The following is a 23,812-nucleotide window of genomic DNA, read 5'->3' on the forward strand; positions in this document are numbered from 1 at the left end:
GGGAAAATGCGAATCGCAATTCGTAATTCGTAAGGGTTAAAGGATCGCGGCTAATGGGGATAATGATGTTGGATGGCCCAGGTTATATAGTATTTTTTTTTTCTTTCGTCCTCTAGAGAGAAGTTGATATTTTTTGTTTTTTGTTTTTTACTTATTCTTTTTTCCCAGAAATCATTTCTATTTGACTTGTTGCGATGCCGTAAGATTTGAATTCTCTTCGTAGAAACGACGGACTCCCCATTATAACCTCGGTTGTAGTCGGTCACTGGGAAGGTTATCACTAGAGTTAGGATTATATGCGCTGAAAAAAAAAGGAGAAATATATATATATGCTCTAAAAATATTCAAATATGCTCTTGAGAAATGCCAAAATGTGCATTAGATAACGTGAAAAAAATAAAAATGCCAAAATGTGCACTAGATAACGTGAAAAAAATAAAAATGCCAAAATGTGCACTGAAAAACCTGAGAAAAATATAAATTCCAAAATGTGCAATAAAAACCTGAATAAATAAAAATTCCAGAATGTGCACCAAAAAACCTGAAAAAATAAAATTCCAAAATGTGTACTTAAAAGGGAGAAAATATGAGTAAAAAAAAAAGGAAATATGTTTATTTCCTTTTCTTTTTACACGTGTTTCCTGTTTTCATGCATATTTTCTATTGTGAAAATGCATATTTTCTATTGTGAAAATGCATATTTTCTATTGTGAAAATGCATATTTTCTATTGTGAAAATGCATATTTTCTATTTCTTATAGCATTATTGATTTACAAAAAAATATCCCTAAATGTGTATATGTTACTGCCAAAGCCCGGAATTGGCCAAGAGTTTTGGTCGAATTGCAGAAGTGATTTGAACTTTGACCGGCCATTTCGCGAATTGACTGGAGATCCCTGGCCAAAGCTCGATCTGCTGATGTAAGACTGCCCCGTAGGAGCCAAATCTATTTTTTAATCGTCAACTGTGTGATACATGTCTATATACGGGGTGATTATAAAAAAACTATCCCGACATATGGGCCCCTAACTATCATTCACAGAAACTGAATGAAATTTTGGCATAAGGTATTTTGAGGTATGCGCTCAAGAATGATGTGGAAAACAACAGTGTCACTCTAACAGTTACGGTTACAGTGAGAAAATTTCGAAAATATCAAATGGCAACACAAAGTTTTACGTATTGGAATGCGATCTCCATACTGAGAAACACTAAATAGCGTTGGAATGGCACCTGTAGCACGAAAATCCCCGGAGCTAGGCAAGGAAAAAGTAAAAAGGACTTTGCCGTGCACCAGAGCATTAATGTTCGTTTCATTCGTCACACCGTTTGAGATGCCAGCCTGATTAGTCCTCCACAAGGTCATGTGGAAAATTTGTGAAACACAATAAAATGCTTTATTTTATGCTGCTTCTCTGTCCTTATTGGTTGTCCTCACTTTTAGCCTATCTACCGCCGGTGATTTTCATGCTACAGTTGCCGTTCGAACGCTATTTAGGGTTTTTCACAATGGAGATCACATTCCAATACAAAAAACTTGGTGTTGCCATTTGATATTTTCGAAATTTTCTCACTGTAACCGTAACTGTTAGAGTGACACTGTTGTTTTCCATATCATTCTTGAGCGCATACATTAAAATACCTTATGCCAAAATTTCATTCAGTTTCTGTGAATGGTATGATAGTTAGGGGCCCATATGTCGGGATAGTTTCTTTATAATCACCCTGTATATAGCAGCCGTATTGGATTGGCTCCATGTGATGAGAGAAAAAAAAGTGAAATTTGAGAGACTATCTCTCAAAATAATCTTATAAGCATAGTTTTTCCTGTCAAATTTTGGAGAAAAATGATTACCGCATCGTGACTGCGGTTTGATGGGTTGCCATAACTATCGTGGCTAACTAATTTGCCATAAATAACATAATTATAACGAAGAAATACGCCAACTTGACGATGATCCCGAATCATGTCTTTTATTATCGGATGTAGACCAGGGATTACCGGCCACTTCGCAAACTGGCCTTCCAATCAGTGCCGTCTTAATGCATGGGCCCACCCGGGCACCTCAGGATAGGAGGGGCCTCACAAAAATGAGATCCGGGTGAAATTTTCTAGAATTTACAAGGTAGGGCCTCAGAAAAACCACTTGGCCCCGGGGCCCCCATGACGCTCTTAAGACTCTGCTTCCAATGTCCGAAATTCGGACATTAGCCGATATTTCGTTCAATATTCGCCGTCCCATTCGCCGTCGCGAATGGGCCGATTTCGGGCTTGGATAATGCTTACATCATCAACCACCCTTTATAAAAATATGAAATATTCTTAATGGTATCTCCTGAAGTGTGTTCTGGAACTGTGTCGCGGGTCGCTTAAGTGATCCGTAAATGCGTCACAGGCCTACTTGTGGGTCTGAAAAATGTGCCACGCGCCTACTTGAGTGATCTGAAAATATGCCACGGGCCGCCTAAATGCTCTGGAATTGTGCCATGGGTCACCTGAGCGATCTGTAAATGTGCCGCTTAGTTCATTTTTACAAAATTAGGTTTGAGGGATCAGACCACATTAGATACCCCCCGGGGCCCCATTTGGTCCACGGGCCAAGCATTTATCATTACATGGCTTGGTCACACAATGATTTTCTTATTAGGAAATTTTGAGTTCTTAGTTCGAATAGCATTGAAATCAACAGAAATTGATTATAATAACATATAAAAGGTATTTAATTTCGCAATTTGGATTTTTTTTTTTTTAATATTTTTTGCATTTAAAGAAATTATTTTTTGATCGTTTGGGGGCTCGCACCCCCCCCCCCCTTCCTCGCGTACAGTCTCTGATCCCACCAATAGGAGGTAGGGGCGGGCAGAGATAACGAAATTTTGCTGGCAAGGGAGGAAGGGGGGGGATCAAAAATGGCTGAAAAATTGCTGACGTAATACTTGAACGGCCCCTTAAGAGATAAAAATATTGCAGGGAATATCTCGTCGTTGTTTTTGAACCGTACTTCGCTGAATTCATGTGCCGGCAGTATATGGTTTGTAATGACTAGAGCCCGGATTATACGCAAACGCATTTGCATATTTTGGCCTTTTTTAGCATTAGTGAGTATAAATGCATAAAATCAAAGGATTTTTTCCAGAATAAGTGCATATTTTTGAAGGCTTATTTAAAGCTCAATATCACTTTTTCATAATTTTTCAAATGAATATTGCTCAATATTTTTATAACATCGGATGTTTTCCGTAGGTGGGATTTAGTGAATTAATGGAGAAACGATGTTTTTAATTTTTTGCAAATATCAGCAGTTTGATTGTAACGTTATTTCTGCAGATGACGTGAAAAGTGTTGCATATTTGCTTACTTTTTTGGAGCATATTTCGCCACTTTTTAGTGCGTATAATCCGGGCTCTAGTGGTTACGATTTGCTGCCATACTAGCAGTGTTCAATTACAGAAGGTAGTTTCAAGTTGTTTCCATATATTGCAGGCAAAGGAGGCATAAACACGTGGACTTCAGCATATCCTAAAAAAATCACTAGGGTGATCACTTTATTGTCAGGTCCACAACGACAAAGTCAGAAACGGTCCGACGGTCAGAAAGTGTCAGAGAGTAATAACTATTTCCATTAAAGTGACAGACCTCCTTCGTTGTCGTGTATGTAAATGAAATGCGTATATTATCTTCCGAAAATATCTGTTGTAATTTGTGAATGGGCAAATATTCTGACTCACCCTGTAACTTTGTACATCTTTTTATTATTATTATAGCCTTTGTAATTTGTTTTACTGTTTTTTTTTCCAAGTTTCACAACAAAAATAAATCACTATGATATCACTTTAATCCTTTCATCGACGTTGACGAGATATCTCGCCTCCTCAAAAGTAATTTTTTCAATGACGAGCTTAAAAATTTTGTAACGCCAACTTTTTTGTTATAGGAAAGGCATTTACACCTGATGAAAATTGAAAGCCTACTTTGTAGGAAAAAAATTGACTTTTTATTCGGGGTTTGGGGTGATTTCTACTGTGCAATTTATTATGCGGATAAATGAAAATAAATATGCCAGGGAAATATTGTTAAATCAATTTTCCAATGACATCTAAAATTAAATCCATCTCGACTTACGACTAGGTTTTCTGTATCAAAACATGTTTATATGTTGAAAAATGACTGCATATCCACACACACAGCTGGATACTTCACAAAGTACATATTATGCTGCACATCAGATGTTGAAAAAAGATATTACGTGAATGTGTGTGTGTGTGTGTGTGAATCATTTCTTGTATACGATACGAGCCTGAAAAATTCTTATTCTGAAGACTCCTCACGGCTGATGATTGTAAATATTGAGTTATGAGTTTCACAATCCAATGATTTTTCCGATGAGAAAAAACGCAATGGTACTTGCAGAGAAAAAAAAATCCGATTAAGATACAACGATCTCTAATCATTGAAATTTATGCTTATTCTTATAATCAGCACTAAACATTTGGGTTAGAAAAAGTATTTTTTGCCTCTGTGTCAAAGATCCAGTTGATAAATCATAAGCAGGAAAGATCCATTGAATTGCTATTACCATGTGATGATTTTTTTTCATTCCTTGTTTTCAGGTGAATCGGGCTATCGGGAGGACAATGGTGAAATTAAGAACTCGACAAACAAGGTAATTATTTCCTACCAGTTAAAAATTGCTGTCATATCCTTTTTTTTAATGATGTAGTTTTACGCGATCGCTGTCAAAGAGAAAGTTCCCTTGTTTTCAAAAATATCGGGTCATCCAAAAACGCTTTGCCAACTTAACAGACGATGCTTGAATTTCTCATGAAGATTTAAGCGATTCCATAATATTTGTAAGTGGATCTCGATATCAGAGGCATTCGGTGTATCAGGTATCTTAAAAAATTGAGAAATTTCCATACTTCATTAAATTTTTTATTTATGTATCAACATAGCAGATGGAGTCACTAGCACATGGCACCATTTTCTAAGAGAAACACTTTCGAGATATCAAAGATTCACACACACACAATGCTTCATAAAACTCCAGCAAGAACGATTCTACGTAGGTAGCCCCCTTTGAGATGGTCAATATTGCATAAATCTTATGAGGTTTGCGTGGATATCATCCATGAGGTTATTTATAGTGCTTTTCAGGTTATAAGGGCAGTGTATTAGGATTTTCATTCAACGTTTCACTCGCTCTAGTACCAAATGTCTTCGGGAGTGATCAGATCAGTTGACAATGTCAGGTTTGACCGTCCCTTTTTCTAAGCCAACTTTCGGCATAAAGACTGGTACGGTCAGGGCCACAACTGGAAACGGAAATTTACTCTACAGGGTGATTCTAAATTCATGGGACAAACTTTAAAAGAGGTGATGTAAAACACCTAAAAATAAGCATTTTTGGTCATGAAATGTGTGGTCGAATCGCAATAGCAAAGACGTTAGACGAACTTTTAAAGAGTGCACAATATAGCACTTCACCCCAGTAGCAAATTATAATATTTTTCCAACGGATTTACTGTGATATTTGCTATCAATCATTCGAGGTTGCACATGGTTCTAACATAATGAAGTAGACCCATTTTTTGCTGGTAAAAATTCTAAATTACTCAAACACTACATTTCTGCCTCAACGGATTAGATACGCCAAACTCATTACGTGGCACCCGTCTTTCACCATATCGCCTCTCTCTCGACTTCTTTTTGTGAGTCCACCTCCTTAAAATCGTGCATGCGATTTCTATTGGCACCTTTGGGGACCTCATCGCCAAAATTAGCGTCATTAATGTGTCTCTCACCAATATGTTTTATTATAGAAGTTGTACCTTAACCTTTCATATTCGACCTCACATTCCATGACGAAAAATGCTTGTTTAGGTGTGTTCTATTACCCCTTCAAGTTTGTCCCCATGAATTCTGAATCACCCTCTGTTGCTTGGGGGGGGGGCATTATTCATTTTGGCTCCCCCTCCCCATAGTTTTTGAAGGAAAAAGAGTAAGCTCAGCACCCTTTCTAGTTTACCGCCCGGGACACGAGACCCCTCTGCCCTCCCATAGGTGCGGCCCTGGATATGGTATTATTTGATTGGATGTTTGTCGTGTCATTGATCACCGTTCGGCACTAGAGCAAGCGAAACTTTAAATGAAAATCCTAATCGACACGGTGGCCTTACAACCCGAAAAAACTCTAATAACTTTATTGCATAAATATACAGTCTGTCACAATTACTAAATTTCTCCACACGTTAGTTTCCGGCACCCAGAGCGTTGAATGTTTGTTTTAGGGCGGATGTCGAGGGCGTAACCCTATTTTACCGACTGGATTTGGGGTGCGAGAGAGTGGGAATCTCCTGTGGTGGTAGTGTTACGTTGATGGTGTTTCCGGATGGATGAGGGTTAAAGGTTGTTTCCGTCAACCTAATGCATGAACCTGCTTATTGCCATGAGAAAACCTCATATTTTTGTGTTTCAAATGTCATTCCCTATACAGTGAAATTCGGCAGTAATTTTTCTGTTCTAAAAATTTCAAGAAAAATTGATACATTCAAACAATGTTACTCAAAGCTACCACACGGTTATGTAACTCACAAAAATGATGACAGAGCGTGCCGGAATAACTGTGTTAAACGGGCAAAAAACAGTGCATTGTTATCAAAACGACGGGGCACCCTAATACACTAAAAAACGAGATACATGGCCACACTAAGCGTGTGATCATAAAAAACTTAGTAAAAAAACAAATCATACTCTTTCTTCAAAGTTTTTGCACATTTTCAACCCATTATATTTACTATTGTCCCTTTTTTCGAACGCTTGTTTTTATTTCTAATTTGGCAGTGTAATTTTTAGTTTTGAATGTTGTACCTAAATTTTGAACTGACTGCTATAAAAGTTACAAACTCAATAAAAATATTTTAAAATTTTAATAAATATTAATTAATTAATTAATATAATTTTAATTTAATAAAACTTTTTCCCCAAATAGTTCCCCCTTCATATTGCATTCATAACGGTGGTATTTCGTCTTCTTCTTACACAAGACAGATGAATCTGTGTAGCCACAGTTATGTAGATGTTTCGCTAGGCTAGCATGGCCAGTAATGAGTTTTATAACCTGTCGAATCCGTTTCCCATTCGGTGACATAAGTTTTTTTGGCAATATTCGGTTGCGTTTCCAAGGCCAGTTTGGCTTGTCTGCAATTCTTGACTTCCATTGCCGATAATGTTTATTTTCTTTACATCTCTGAGTGCTAAATATGTTCATAACTAAAATTGATATTTCATAAAACAATACAATGAATATCCGCAAAACTTTTGGATCATTTACATTCACACAGAAAAGAGACTAATCTATACATATAAAATAACATGTCCTGACTGACTGACTCGTCATCGCTGAGCTGAAACCGCTGAAGGTATAAAGATGAAATTTTATCAGTTGTGAATTTTTCATCATCAGGAAATGAGCATGATGTAAAGAATCACTAAGAAGGGGTTTTTCTAAATTTGACCCCTAAGAGGCTCATAATGGGGGTCAAAGGTTACATGGAGAAATCATGCCGAGCCAAAACCACTGAAACTTTGTGGGTTCAAAGGAGTGAATCCATCAGATACTGATAAAATTAACGTGCAAGAGTTACGGCTGCTGGCGAAGTGCTTGGAATAATCAGAGGTGAGGGAGATATCGACATGAAAAATACATCTTTTCTCACAATTCGATTCAACATGGTTGCACAGCAGAATAAAGGATTGAGTTTCCTTGAAATAATTCATTAATCTGGACACTGTCATCGTCATCAATCATTGGCGTCCCAAGAGGGAAGAGTTTAGGAAATTTTATCCATTACTCTGATACCAAGTAGTATAACACGAATTATTGGTCATGTGAAGAAATATCCTTCAGTGGGGATTTCTCAGAAGTGTTTTTCCAACAGTGTCTTCCGCCGCCTGCCAGTCGAGTTGTTATGAAGCTAGCCTCTAACTGTGCAGATCTGGGTTCGAATCCCGGTTCGGGAATGGATATATACTAACACCGTTCCCTGGACAAGTCATAAAGATCTCTTGGGAATACGTTATAATCACGTTATATTAAATATATATACAGTACACACATAAATATGAAATTTTATCAGTTTCGTTTTATGATGTAAAGACTCACTAAGAAGTGGGTTTTTTTAAATTCATCCCCTAAGGGGGTCATAAGGGAGTTTGAAATTCATAAAAGAGAAATCATGCCGATCCGAAACCAAATATGAAATTTGATCAGTAATTTTCTTTCATGATGTAATAAGACTCAGTAAGAAGGGGTTTTGAGAAACTCAATCAGTAAGAGTGAGGGTCATAAGGGGGGTAAAAGGGACAAGGACAATCATCTCTGAAACTATAAATATGAAATTTGATCAGGGCTTATATTTTAAATTATAGACACTCTCATTAAGACGGGATTTCTGGAAATTCAACCCCCAAGGGTGTCATGAGGGGTTCAAGTGTTATATGGGGAAATCATCACCCACCAATTTTCAGATTACCAAATCCACGCGAGCGAAGCCGCGTGTATAACAGCAAGTAGTAACTACACTACTACGTTTTCTTCATTGATATGCAAAAAAAAATATATATATATATATATATATATATTTCTAATGAAAAGAAGACGTCCTTCAAAGTTTTCTTTCACGAAATAATTCACTGGCCTATTTATCTTTTTCCCCCTAGAAAATCTCGTCCATGACGACCATGAACTTGAAAGTTTTGACCAGCTTAAAAAAAAACAAAAGGAAGAAAAATAAATAAAATAAACACACAACACAACAACAACAACAACAACAGCAAGAAAAATGAAATGACTTTCACTTTTTTTTTTTTCCGCCATTTGTCTTTTCAAAGTGTCCGTCCGTGCCATTGCGTACCTGACTCTGAAATCACTGCTCTGAAGTTCAAGTTCCGTGAAGGTAAAATATTTCAAATCGAGGAAATAATGATGTAACATTTCGAAACATGATTATATTCGGACCTTTTTTTCCCTCCCCCCTTTCTTTCGAGTTGTAGGTATCATTTCCTTCCTCCCTCTCATGTGTCGCAATGTTGCAGTTGTCTACGTATGTGCTTGCTGCCTGCAATTGTAGAAACGAAAGGGGAAAAAAAAGGCAATCGGTGTGTTGCACGTCTCGCATTCCCTGCAGTCTAGCGGAACGTGCGGTACACACACTCACTGACTTTCTATTTCTTTACTCAAACAACAACAAAAAAAATCATGTCTGGTGCTTTGTCATTTATGACGACTGTTAAGTCCGCCCCAGGAATTCCGTCTACGGTGAGGAATAGGCATTTATCGCCGTCTTCTCTAATACCAAGTTCTTGAACGATCGAGTGGCACGCGCGTAGGGGGAAGGGGTGGGGGTTATTTATTCATTTATCTTTCTTTATATGCGTATGCTAAAGGCGAAATAACTTGGAAATCGCTCAATAACTGATATACTTACTGTACACTGTGTGTATGTGTCACGGTAAATGTGATAAATTGGTTATTATGCATTGATAACCGGTTATTATGCATAAGGTCGACACTAGATGTTTGGTCACCCGGTGCAAGCTTGCATTTTTGGTTTTTTTGGTGGTTACTTGTAATGTTGAAAGAGAGGTTAAAGGGTGAAATTTGCGCTCCTCTCGGGTCCGGCGCCCGGGGCACCAGACCCGCCTGCTCTCCCTTAGTTGCGGCTCTGGTTACCAATGCTTACCAATCGTCATGGTAAGTTTCCAAATTATATAAGTTTGATAAATTTATCACTTTTACCGGCAAATATGCATAATACCCACGCGTCGTTGGTAAATTTGATAAATACTAAAAAAAGTTATCACTTTTACCGGAGATTATGCGTAATAACCAAGTGTCGTTGGTGAATTTGATAAATGCTTGAAATTTACTACCTTTATCTGTGTTGATAAATATGAAAAAAATTCAAAATGAGTCTAGTATGTGTGATGAATATAGGCGGACCCCGATATAATGATGAAACATTTTGCGATCGTACCCCGATATAATGATGAAACATTTTGCGATCGTACCCCGATATAATGATGAAACATTTTGCGATCGTACCCCGATATAATGATGAAACATTTTGCGATCGTACCCCGATATAATGATGAAACATTTTGCGATCGTACCCCGATATAATGATGAAACATTTTGCGATCGTACCCCGATATAATGATGAAACATTTTGCGATCGTACCCCGATATAATGATATAATGATACAATACATGTAGGAATTCCTATGTATAGCATGTCCTATAGTACGATTTATCATATTTCCCAACGACGCGATGCTTGGGTATTGCGCAAAATCGCCGGTAAAAGTGATTAATTTCGGGATTTTTATCGAATCACGCGCAATCATCGCGCAACGACGCTTGGGCACTATGCATAATCGCCGGTAAAAGAGATTCATTTAGGGAAATTTATCAAACTTAACAAAATGCTCGGAGGTTATGCTAATTGGATCTATCACGTTTACCGTAGCATATACACAATTCATCCATAATTCTCTTTGCCGCATTTTACTGGCAAACTGTTGATCCTAGAGGCATATTTCCAATTAGAAAATTATCCAAATAACGTGTAGACATACTTCAGTTACGTCATTTGCATTGCGGGGGTTGTAGAGTTATGAAAATAAGAAATTAACTGTTTATACGGACACATTCTGTCCTGAAAACCCAATAAGAAAGTTGTTGCCTTGTCTCTCCCGAGGCTAGAACATCATTTTACCCGGGGACCCTTGACATTGAGAATGACATGCATAAAAACCTTCCCCAAAAGAAGGTAGCGTACTGAACTTTAGCCCAAGGTGATGTATCGGGAGGTTCGATTTATTGTGTATGTTCGTTAGATCGTCCCATATTTTACACATACCCATTTTTCCCATATAATTTGGTTCTTGGGAGGGATGATCACCCCCCCCCCCTTTCTGGAACCGTGCCTGGTCCAGGGTTCCAACGATCGATCTTATCTATATATTAAAAAAATTTAAAAATTTAGTTTTTATTAAATTCAATTCGATAGTTCGCTCTGGTCTGGCAGGGGTACTGAGTAAGACAGCCGAGCCACGAAAAGAAAATATGATCCAAAGAGGGCCATGAGCTGAAAAAGGTTGAGAAACACTGCTGTAAATAATAGATTTCCAATTGGTGTGCCGTGGAACCCTAGGGTTCCATGAGAGCTTGTAGGGGTTCCGCGGATTCACACGAAACCTTTGAAAATCCCGGAACACGGACAGTTTCCATAGAAAAGAAACATTCTTGTTATTGATACTCGTAAAGCTCAATTGAATTCTACGAAACACCCATGACAGTGTTGACGCATGGGCCTACCCGAGTACCGCCCAAGCACCTCAGCAGCATTGAATCATAAGTTCAGATAAGAATCATATTGCACATAAGTTCTAAATCCGATGATGGTGCCCACCGCTGTGCGATCATGTGTTCATCGTGATGCACTCGCATAGCGAATACCCGGTTTTGAATACCACCGATGGCGCAGCGATGGTCGACAGAAGTTGGTTTTCTATGGTTTTATAGCTTCGAACCGTTTCCGCCATCAAAGCGTTGCACCACAGTGAGCAACAGACCCACGGTATAAATATACAATCATTACACTACACTCACAATTCGAAATACAGATGGCAGCACTAGCATCACACACAGCAATATATATGCATAAAGTCTGTTAAATGTCCCCCCCCCCACACACACGCACACATTTCTAGCACAACTTACTTACCCGTGAAAGAGAGTCAAACCGTAGTAAAAAATTGCCCAACTACGATGGACCGGAGTCGTGCTCGGCTTAGAAGAAGAAAGAGAAAGAAATGGTGCGCCCAGCGTATCATTTTTGCCCGTGGTCCCATGTTAGTGTTGAGACGGCCTTGTACACACCCTGTGTTATAAAGAAATATTCGAAATTTGTTTTGGTTCCGTGAGAGCTTTTTCGTTGAAAACCGAACGTGTTCAATCACTTGCCAACTGTTTAATAGCATTTGAGTTTTTATTGAATCAATTGCTTCAAACGCTGTTTCAAATCACATAGAAGTTTGCACATTTTACTCAGTTCATACACAGCGTTTAACACGTATCGCTGATTCAAATTCAGCTTCCCTCAGCACACACTGAAGCTTATGTTGCTGCATCCACGTGCTACTACTAAACCACGCATGCACCTCGTAAGCATTCCTCTGTGAAACTTCTATCGAAGTTCGGTTCATGTCGGGACATGCCGCGTATGTGTTGTGGTGTGCCATCGTCAAGTGTGTTGCTGAGGAATGTTTGTCATGTGTTCCCGAGGTGCTGCCGTTGTCTTCTGAATTCAGAAGCAAACAACTCGGCAGTTTATTCTGCTATTATCACGTACTATGCGTGAAATTTAAATTTTTTAGGCCTGATTGTTCTCGGTGGAGACTGTTTTAAAGAGGGAGATCGGCTCGTATTAACACCTTGAAGGTGGAAAACCACAGAAAATAAACTACAGGCGACACGGCGTCCCTACGTTAACCATGCCCCCCTCCCACATCCTCCAGCAGGGCCTCTTGGCTGGTATCGTTTGTAGGCCCCCACTATGGTGTATTTATAGCGTGAAAAGTCAAAAAATGATTTTAAAAAATCGACCCAAGTCCCTAAACTAGAGCCTTATCAGCTGCCCCCCTTGTGGGGGTCATGATGCTAACGGCAGTCAATACAACTGCTGCGAAAAGCGTCTCGAAGCAGCTGTCGACAGTGCGCATGCGCAAGCTTGGTATAAAACGTAGATAAGAGACAGAATAATCCTCTATTGACGGTGCAATTACTTTCGATATAGTTTCGATATAACTTTACCCTGAACAGCCTGTGCCCGCCAGGTGATTTTGTGGAAAAACAATGGTGATAAATGGTGATAAAAAACGCAAAACTTTTGTACCAAATTAAATTTGTGAACATTATTTGAGCTTCTGGGTTCCAACCGCAGACTTTCTGATTAACAAACATTCATTATTTCTAGTGACGGAAATAATTTACTATGTTTCTCACGATATTGCCTTTTCACACAAATTATTCATAAAATTTGTTATAGCCATTTTAAGTGCAACGGTTTTAATATCAAAGGTTGGCCAGTAATTCGCAGTGCGAGATATATATAACGTTCTTTGAGGCAGAAGCGTGAAAAGACGGATATGGAGCCCCAAAATGATCAAAAAATTCAAAATTTTTGTTGGTACTTTTGTAAAAAAATTAAATTTTGAAAGAAAATGCCAATTTTTGAGGTGCCCCAAAAGTTTATGAGCCCTTTGTGGATGCCCCGTTTGCCCGTACGAGAATCAAGAACAGCACAGAAGTACTTGAATAAAGCTAGTATAATATTCAATGTTAAACACATTATTTGGGGAAATTTGAATTTAAAATGTAGGTGGAGAAGATGAATTCAATAAATAAATCAAAATGTATAATCAGATCTCGAATAGAACATATCCAAAGGTTAAAAATATTATAAGTAATGCCACGAGTTATTTTGTTTTGAATACTTGACCGGAAAAAACTTGCAAACGAGACAAATTCGCACCAATACTTGATTAGTACAGGTATCCTTCACTTCACGCGATTTTGCTGTAAAACGATTTTGAAAAGTTGATTTTAGTAAGCTCAACCTGCGAAATTCGGCCTGAAGTTTAATGTTAATCATGGAAATGGGCTTGCAAATTAAAGATATGACATAGTTAAAATGACAAAATCCGTTGGACTTCATGATTTAGACGAGACAAAATGTAGGACAAACGCTCAAAAATCCAATTAACTAGATCTTTCTGATCAACATGTTTCAATTACATTGACAATATTATCAAAATTTTAACAAAATAGAAAGATCTTAATGAAACTAGAATTTTATTATATGCGGAAGATATTCAGAATTCTCCTGCAATTCTCTTAATACTGAAGTTTTCACGAAGAATGCTGTTTGTCACCTGAATCTCGACGATTCAATTAAAAAAAGTTATCAGTCAGTTATCATACCAGGCACTTCAGGGGGAAAAAAATTCACACTCACTAGAATCAATCAGAAGTACTAATGAGAGACAGAAGCAGGACTGCAACAAGGGGGGGGGGTGCAGGCGGATCTGGTGCCCCGGGCGCTAATTTCAATCTTTAATCTCTCCTTCAACATTATGAGGGAGTGCCAAAATGCCTGCTTGCCCCGGGCTGACCAAGCATCTAGTTGCGGCCCTGAACAGAAGTATTAATTAAATCCATTCATATAGCTCAAATTCACGAGATTTATTTAAAAATTTGAATAATCAATTTATTTAGGGAAAAAAAATTATCTAACTGCTGGAAGTTGGTTTATTTTTTCACCTTTCTGAAAAAAAATCCCCCCCCCCAATCTCTATTTTACCCATGTTAAATGCAAATCACTTTACGTGATTATTTTGCTTAATAAATTAATCGCGTAAAGCGAGGGATACCTGTACCCACTACTCCTGTGATTATTTACTTTAGAGTCTTAATCCGAATTGTCTGATTATAAAGAATGAGGTTACCTATTTATCAACAGCGTAAAATCGTTTTGTGGATTTGTCAAAAGTAGTCCACTTTCTCGTTTCATTAATGCTCGTATTAAAAAAAATGATACAGCTTTTTTAGGTAAATTTTCTAATGATATCTACAAATTTTATACCACCGTGTAAGCAATACACACGCTAATTTCGATAATGACAAAAACAAAAGTTATTTAGCAATTGATATACAGCAGTAAGGCTAATGTATGAAACCTTTAATTGAAACTAAAGACAATCCGTCTGTGGATGTGCTTATAAAGGTTTTCCTTCTTTAAAAGACCATCATATGGCAGTATTGACAAAAATTTAGTTTTTTAGTCAGGGTCATCTCTTAAAAATAATAATAGAAATATATAATGTATATCGCCATATTATATAAGAAAATTGTGATTTTTCTTATTTTTATCTCTATATTTATTCTCAGTAAGTTTTTATATATTCTCATAATATTTTCATTTCACTTTATTTTTGGAATGGACAGATTAATTGTGGACAAAAACCTAAGAAAAATCGTCCTTTTTCGAACATCACTTTCCCGAATGTTTTCCACCAGAGTTCCAAGAAACCCAGAGCAATGGACGACACATTCATCCCAAAAGTGAGTATATTGATTGTTGTAAAAAAATGATTTATCAATGATGCCAATCCGATGCAAGTATTAATCTATATTTTTAGTTTTTGAGGGATAAAATTTAAGCATTTTCATATTTATTTATTTTCAAGGTATAATGATTATATAATAGTGCCCGCATTTGCAAAGGATTCAAGTTACTAATAAAAAATATTCAATGGAAATGCTTCGACTTGCGAGTGAATATTCGACTTACGAACATTATACGCACGAGGAAAAAGACATTATTAAACAAACGGAAGCTCGGGTACTTCTAAAACTTTCAGTGACATTTAGACGAGATATCTAGCCGTCTTAAAAGCCTTTAATTTTAGCAATGATAAGCTCAGATATTTTGTAAAATGATTTCGCCATCAAACACATTTTCCAATCCCCTTTACTTTGCACCTACTGAAAATCCGAAGAACGCTTACTGTATTAAAAAAAGATATCGCATGTTATAGGGAGGTGATAGATGTTTTAAAGGGTTAACAAGTCAAAGCCGACAGTGATATCATGTGTACTGCGTACTGTATTCACACACACATTCTCTGAAAAATACTTTCAATTTGTGTAGAATACAATATACTATGCCAACTTCTCATCATACGAGCTTTCTACGTATTATTTTGTATGGAAAGATTTACGTCGAGATATAGGGTTTCCAAGATGGATGGAGGTATATATAACGTTTACGAACGAATTAAATAAATATTAGTACCACTGTATTTACACAGTCCACTATCTGATTATAGACTCTTAACATATTACTTTTCTCTTTCGTCATCATTCGTACAATCATACTTTTGATCGTGTTATTGGTTAATTGTCCCGTACCCAATGGTTACATTATCCTTTTTACAAATCTTACCGATTTCATTTGTGGTCTATTATTTCCTTCCGGTTGACATCATTTTCAAATACGATCATTCAAAAGTTAGGTAACAATTCTACAGAGCTGTGGATATATATTTTTCTTCCTTAGATAATTCTGTTCTGCTTTCATTTCTGTCTTAGATCTGTAATGGCAGGTCTTTACTCCTTTTTGGTCACGCGTGGATGTTATCGCGAATCAGACTATATGAGACGATGTCTGAAAGCAGTCTTTTTCACCCTGCGCTCGTTACCCTCTTTTTCAGCTGCTGTATTCCCCATACAGAAAGTAGTTATGGGGTAAAAGAAGAAAAAAATATATAATCTTATCTCTCAACTGGCACTGAAACTGCTTGTCTTTTCTTGATGACATTGTATAACATCAAACAATGAAAAATAAAAATTCAAGTAAATTCCAGGCAAATCGTGGAAAGCATATTTATTCTATGTTTTTCCCTTCAGCCTTTTGTTTATTCTTTCCTATTTATACTTGCCACACAAACATTTCCTTTTTTTATTATTATTATTATTATTATTATTATTATGAGATTTATCTTTCTCTGGAAGATATATGCTTTGATAATGCAGCTATAAACAAGTTTTCGTTGTTTTATGCATATCTTTCCTTTTTATTGGGCTTTTTTTTTGAGAAAAAAAGTGGGAAATAAAAATGCTGCACATACTTAAGAATATTCTACTATTTGTGTATTAAAAATTTTAAGATTTTTAAGACGTGAATCTCAGTAGGAAAGTCTGAAATCGTGAACTGTTTTTATGAGACAGACAGAGAAATAGGAGACCATCCAATATTTTCTAATTGCAGCCATTAGAAAGGATAGAAGTTCCCCTGCGTGGACACGACTTCACTGGACTCGGCTTCAACATCTGTGGAAACATGCGTGATGGCATATTCGTCAAAGATGTTCTTCATAGAGGACCGGCATCCGAATCGGGAAAGATCAAAGCTGGTAAGTACGTGCTTGGGCACGATAAGATACTCGCCTAAAGTACCAAAGGATGTGTTTAGAGTGGTCGCGAGTTCGATACCTGGTTCGTCCTTGTCAGAAACTTACCTGACACAGGGGTAAAACAGAAATGGCGACATGGCCACAGAAAAATATTGCTACCGCAGGGATTCCAACACAGAGGGGTTAGCGCACCAATTTCTCGGTGAGTTTAAAAAAAACTGCCGCTCGGAATCGGCAATAAATTGTAGGTCCCGGTCTAATTAGCCCTCATGTGCAGAAAATGACCGTGGTGTGACAAAAATGGTTCAAATGATCAAGTACGTACTTCTGCCGCTGTGGTGGTCGAGTGGTCATAGTGACGGACTCGCGTCGCGAGGTCCCGGGTTCGAGTCCCACCGTCGCCACAGTGGTGGTCGGCTGAAGTTGGTTTTCTGTGATTCCCAAATTCAAGGCGCGAATGCGAGCCGATCTCCTCTTCAAAAAGTCTCGCCACGGAGAGCAACAGACCCCTACAAACAGTACAAATGTAATTGAATCATAACACATCACTCACTTCACTTCTGAGATATGGATGGTAGCGCTGAAAAATCAAACACAACACTACATACGCACTCAGACTGTTAGGTACACACACAGTTACACTTCCGTCACAACTCACTAGGTAGTAAATCGCCCATAGATGGTGATAGACCTGAGTTGTGCTCGGTTTGAAAGAAAGAAAGTACGTAGTTCTGTGGTATCTATCGCAAAAGACAGGAAAGGACCAGGAACATTGCAGACTCTTCTCGGTAAGACGTTGTGTTTGTGATTTGCTGGAAGAAAACTGCTTCGGTTAACTTGTGCTAAGTATTCGGGATTTATATCTATAGACATGCTGTATTTTTTTCCGTGCTGATTTAACAAATACTTGTTATGCTTGTTATACTTGTTATACTTGCACTTGTTTGATGCTAAACTGCAATACCGAGAAGGTTGCAACACCGTCCGTCTGTTCAAACTGACGTCAAATCTGCAGGGTGGGTACAATGCGCTGGAATTTGCAAATTATTAGACTCTCAGATAATATGAATATTATTAGACCCCCCCCCCCCCTCCCAGATGGCATACAAAATGTATTAACCAAAACAGAGTACAAAGGGTCTTACAAAAGGTATCAAGAGGATCCCGATCAAGTTCTGCTGATGCCACGCTAGCAACACTAGCACCGCAATGCGTAGACGAAAGAGGTAGACGTCGCGTGGGTTCAGGTACCAAAACGCTTATAACTAGAGTGACCATACGTCCGTTACTCCCATACGGTACAATCCCGTATTTTCAAGTAATTTTGGCCTCCCTGACTCTTTCGTAAGAATGGCCTAGTTTTCCCCGTATTGAATATACGGGACAAACTACGAAGCCTCCTTGAACTTATATTTTTTTGCTAAATCAAAGATTACTTTTTCTCTAAGTTATAAGTTATAATATGATAATTATGGCAACAGATATTAACCGTTATTTTCGAGGAATTCATTTTGATCGACAGTGATTTGCAATAGAGCTTCATTTAAAGCCATTGATGATTTTTCAGTGAGTAGTTATAATCGGCACACACACACAATTTTGTTTATTTTTAGCATCATTTTTGGCGATATGATTGGTTATCTCCCGTATTTTTAATCCTAAATTTCCGTATTTTTCTCGAAGAAATATAGTCATAGTGAAACGTGAAAATAGGCACTTGATTTGTTCAGTTTTGTCAGACAGTACACTTTCTTTCACCGCACTAGCTCACCAGCAGGACGATCTGAGGTTCAGAACTAAATCAGCATGGAATGAAATTCTTCTGACCAGTCCCATCTTAACGTATGGGGCCACCCGGGCCTCAAGTGCAGATCTCATTTTCATGAGGGGGCCTCAAGAAAATGAGATCTGCTTGAAAATTTCGGGAGTAAACATGTGTATTTGTTGTAGGTAGGAATTTCTAGCCAGGTATTGGGGCCTCAGAAAACTCATTTTGCCCGCGGGCTCATAATGCTCTTAATGCCCCCGTCCCACAAGAGTGGGCTAGGGGACCATTGGTAAGATAATAAAAGTCTTTGTCAGGATTCGCGGTCGTCTCGGGCCTCGGGGAAGCAATAATTTTTATGGCTTTCAATACAAAGGCAGCGGAACGAGCGTCTTCCTTTGTGAATAACCGAACAAGTAGGGATCGCTTCACGCCGGCTGTGGTTTTTGCGGTTATGTTCAACAAAGACTTTTATTATCTTTAGACTTTTATTAACTTTAATTATCTTACCAATGGTCCCCTAGCCCACTCTTGTGGGACGGAGGCTTAAGACTGCCGTGTCTCTGATAGTCATCTGATCTCTATTTGATTTGATGTCGTACAAAGTACCAACTCCTATAACCGCGATGCGGTTATGATGCGGCAAAGTATGTCTCTACAATATCACACAAGTTTTTTTTTTATTTAATCCTGTGTCTTTTTCGATGTCGCGATTTTGAGTGTAATTTTCCGATTTGTGATTCATAGCTTATTCTCATTTTTTACTCCTTTTTTATTGTTCTTTTCTTTCGGAATGAAATATACGGAATTTTGTTTCAGGGGACCGTATAGTTGGTGTCCGTGTATCCTTCAGTGGTATGGTATACGAGGATGCCTTGACTATACTGTCATATGCTTCTCCGTATGATGTACATCTAGAATTGGAGAAAACGGCCGAAGCCGATAGGGGACGCCATTTAGTACTCCCCGCTTCATCACCGGCCACAAAGAGTAGGTTGGGATCAAGTAGTTTCCGGACAGGACAGCGACTTTTTCATCCACTCTACAGAAGCCAGTCATTTGATGACCTCACTCAAATTGGTAAAGACAACAATTTCCGAATCGGCAATAGTCCTGATTCCGGTAAGGTTATAGCATATATAAGGTGGACAGAAAATCTGTAAAAACTCCCAAAGTTAATTGAAAAAAAAAATGGAGAAATGTTATCATATATTGAAGTGCGGTTGGCAGATTTGGTATTGTTAGCACGTGAGGTTTTTTCCGACAAAAAGTTGCAAAAATCACCGATAGGTGGCGGAACAACCAAAAAATAAGTGCCAGGATGCAAATACAAGATGGTTATTAGGGATTCAGTGTCTAATAAATTCTTCATTCGAACAAGGTGTATGTGAATAACGCGTTTTCTAAAAAACTCAAAAAAAACCATAAAAAGCTTTGTTGGGCATGAACATTTGATGTCCTAAGATTGACTTCAATAAACACAGTCAACGTCCTTTTCATTGTCAGCTGTACATTTATCATTTGTCTTTTCTATGCCAACGCTACCTACCGGTAATTTTTGTGGTTACTTTATTTCTCTGTCAAAAAGAAATTCCCGTGACGACAATACCAACTCTGCCAACCGCACCTCGATATATTTGATAATTTCTTCATTTTTTATGAATTTTTAAAGTTATACGGACTTTCTGTCCACCCTGTATGTACACCTATTCAGTCGCGGATCCAGGATAAAGACCCCCCCCCCCACAAACATATATACTATGCATAATAGCTAATCATGTGTTATATGTCTTGGGGACAATCACCCTTCCAAGAGCCAGATAATATTGGAAATACTGACCAGTCTCGTAAAATACGGGACAATCTAACGAACCTACACAATTATTCACCTCTCCCGACACATCACTATGGATCCGCGATTGTACCTATTTATATCCGTATATTGTTAAGGAATAGCCGACAAGATGCCAGGCATTCAAAAATCCTTGTATGCGCAAGAGTCAAAATCTTGTTCATACAAGACTGCGAAAATCGATCATTGGTATCATGAGATGTTTGTATCTTTATTAGCTTTTTTGTGAAGAATATTTTAGATATAGCGAAAAGCTATTAAGAAAATTAGATGAGATCATCCTACCTTAAAAGAACTGAATATTCGTTTATATCCTGTTTGCTATTGATGACTTTCTGCATTTGCTCGTGTAACTCAGCAGTATATGCGCACAATGAACGTAATTATATGTATATGTGTATCTTTATATATTTTTATCCATTCAGCTCCTCATGGTCCAAAAACTCCATCAGCAAACTGTCCCAAAAGATCACAGAGCATCGAAACAGCTACTACACCCAAGACACGAGTGCAATTGTTACCACCTGATTATGAAAAGAAAGGCAGCCGAAACTCGAGTGCTTCCAGTGGTGGTTCATCTAGCAAAAGGATTGAACCAGTAAAAAGTGAGTCTACCAGTACCTCTTTCAAATACGAATACAAAGACCAGAACAAGCAAAATGCCCAACTAGGTAGCTAAAAAAATGCCCATAAAAAATATGAATATCAAATATAACTAAAATACGGCAATCCAAAATAAGAGCAATTATCATGAAAAAACTAATACACACTAAAATAAAATTAATAAAAGATAATGGTTACGATGAAATTATAATAAAAATACACTGCCCATAAAAAATTATTGTTGTCTCTTGTCTTACAACTTGTATTTAAGTACGGATAGCTTCTCGATTCATCCCAATATTAATGTCTTTTTTTAACGTGTCAAATGTGCTAGAATTCACGACTCTCGGGGGTGAGCTATTCCATTCCTTCACAACCCACTTAGAGAAAACTTCCCTGCGACACCGCAGTCTAGATTTGTCCCTTACTAATCGATGCTGGTGTCCCCTTGACGAAACACTGGATTGACGGTGTATTAATAGCTAATGGTTCATCCTATCCATTCCTTAGAAAATGTTAAAAACTTCAGTCACATATCCCCCGACACCTGCGTTCTTCCAATACAAACATATTCAAGAAATCAAATCTCTCTTCATAGCTCAAGCCCAGTGTACCAACAAGAGCGCGCGTGGCTCTTCTATGCACCCCCAAAAAAGTTTATGTCCCTCTGTAGGTATAAGTATGGTCGCCAAAACTTGCACCATGCTCCAGTTCAGGACAAAGTGGCCCTGAAAATTGGAAAGATCACTTTAGGAGAACGTGAAGTCACTCTTTTAAGAATGAAACCGAGCATTCTATTCGGTTTTTTTTTTTTACCACCGCTGAACAATGTTCAGAAAACCTAAGCCACTCATCAATGAGAATTATCAAATCAGTGATCCTATTTGCATCCAGGCAGTGGAACTTTGGTTAACTCGAATTTTGGAACTTTTATGAACTCCCCTTGAGTTTTATATCTAATTTAATGTTAAAATTTCTTGTTTAATTCGAACTTTTTGGATAATTTGAAGTTGTAGGGGAAAAAAACCATGAAATTTGTATGAGCAAATTTAGTTTGGAAAAATTTTACAAGAACTCAGACTTTGCTTTTCTCGATCAAGTTGTTAAACAATAAATTTTTGAAGACAAATAAAAGTTTGAATATTCTGTTTTTCTTTACTCTTTTTTTGATAATTTTATGGCCATTTTAACATCGTTCAGCTAGAGTGTATCGAGAAATGCGCACTACTTAATACCGATTATGTTTTTTCAACCTTTGGATCAAGGTGTATCATTTAAAATCGGAATTTTTTGTCGTCATTAAGAGCATAGAAGGTATCGGAAAGTTTAGATTTTGTAATACGTTAATGAAAGTATATTTCCTTGATAGAATAAGAATGATAAGCAAAATTTGAGAAACAGTTTCGTCACTGATGATCAATGACCTGTTTCCATAAATCAGGCTTTGACCCATGCTCAAGAAATTCTGCATTGATGCTGATTCCAGAACAGTGGAATAACGTAGCAGCTAAGATCAATTATATATATATTATATTTATAAATTATTAAAATTTGAGAAACGGTTTCGTAACTGATGATAAAATTTGACAATTGATAATTTTTATTCTGTGTGATGTTGATGATTAAGTTGTAATTTATTGTCATTTTACGGATCCAGGATAGATTAATTGAATAATTCAAATTTCGGATAATTCGAACTTTTTCCCAGTGTCGTTGGACTTCGAATTAACCAAGTTCGACTGTATTACAATTTAACTCGTAAGTGAAACATGGGTTGTTCGAACCAAAATGATCTACCATGCACTTGTTAACGCTGAAACTCATGTTCCATTGATTTACCCATGCTGCGATCATATTCAAGTTCGTTAGGAGCAACTCCCTATCGTTTAGATTCCTGACTACCACAATTCTTTCTGACCTATGATAAAACAATTTTGTACTTCAGTGCACTGAAATCAAACTGTGTGCGCAAAAAGTACCGATTTTCAAGTTTAACGTATCTTAAAATTAATAAGTTGAAACTGCGGGAACTATATAACTGTGTTACATTCCACGTATCCTATCAACTGACTAGGTTTTTATCACGTCTAATTTGTACTAGATTTTTTACTGAACTATCGACAACCACCATTGTTGTAGTGGGAAAATTCGCCATCTTGAACCCCCCGTCCTGGAAGACCAGGTTGAGTCGACAGTTAGGGTTGATTCACATCTATAGACAATCACCGTATCGTGTCAGGCACGGCAAAGATTCTTTAACATAAAACCAATAAACCTATTCATATCTATCGTATCGTGCCCACGCAGGTGCAGACAGACATTTTTAAGTTAAAGAACGTTGGCCGTGTCAGACACGACACGGCGAGTGTCTGTAGATATGAATCCACCCTTATAATTCAACGTGTGGCATATGGAAAATTCCGTTTGACGGTGCAATGCATCGTGAGCATCTCTCAACCATTTCACGTGATCGAAATCGGATAAGCTACAATAAGTCAAATACTTCGTCTACGAAGATTACCAGTAAAAGCTAAAGTAACCTTGAAAGAATTT

The 23,812-nt window shown here is 37.7% G+C and overlaps 1 protein-coding gene across 3 annotated transcripts in view; it reads left to right on the plus strand.

The window, feature by feature from the left end:
• LOC149072962 (uncharacterized) overlaps positions 1 to 23,812 on the plus strand; it is a 75,532-nt gene that overhangs the window by 46,027 nt on the left and 5,693 nt on the right. For 2 of the 3 annotated variants that reach the window (XM_089246299.1, XM_089246300.1), the window contains exons 3-7: positions 4,613 to 4,665; positions 15,070 to 15,186; positions 16,895 to 17,039; positions 19,624 to 19,926; positions 21,082 to 21,261. In XM_089246299.1, coding sequence (XP_089102425.1) covers positions 4,613 to 4,665; positions 15,070 to 15,186; positions 16,895 to 17,039; positions 19,624 to 19,926; positions 21,082 to 21,261 — 798 coding nt within the window. The remainder of the gene's footprint in view (positions 1 to 4,612; positions 4,666 to 15,069; positions 15,187 to 16,894; positions 17,040 to 19,623; positions 19,927 to 21,081; positions 21,262 to 23,812) is intronic. The other variant, XM_089246301.1, reaches the window with a different exon arrangement.

Source organism: Pholcus phalangioides, unplaced genomic scaffold (genome assembly GCF_987345545.1).
Source record: "Pholcus phalangioides strain wild (caught in Gottingen) unplaced genomic scaffold, Ppha-v1.0 ptg000017l_1, whole genome shotgun sequence".
NCBI lineage: Eukaryota > Metazoa > Arthropoda > Arachnida > Araneae > Pholcidae > Pholcus > Pholcus phalangioides.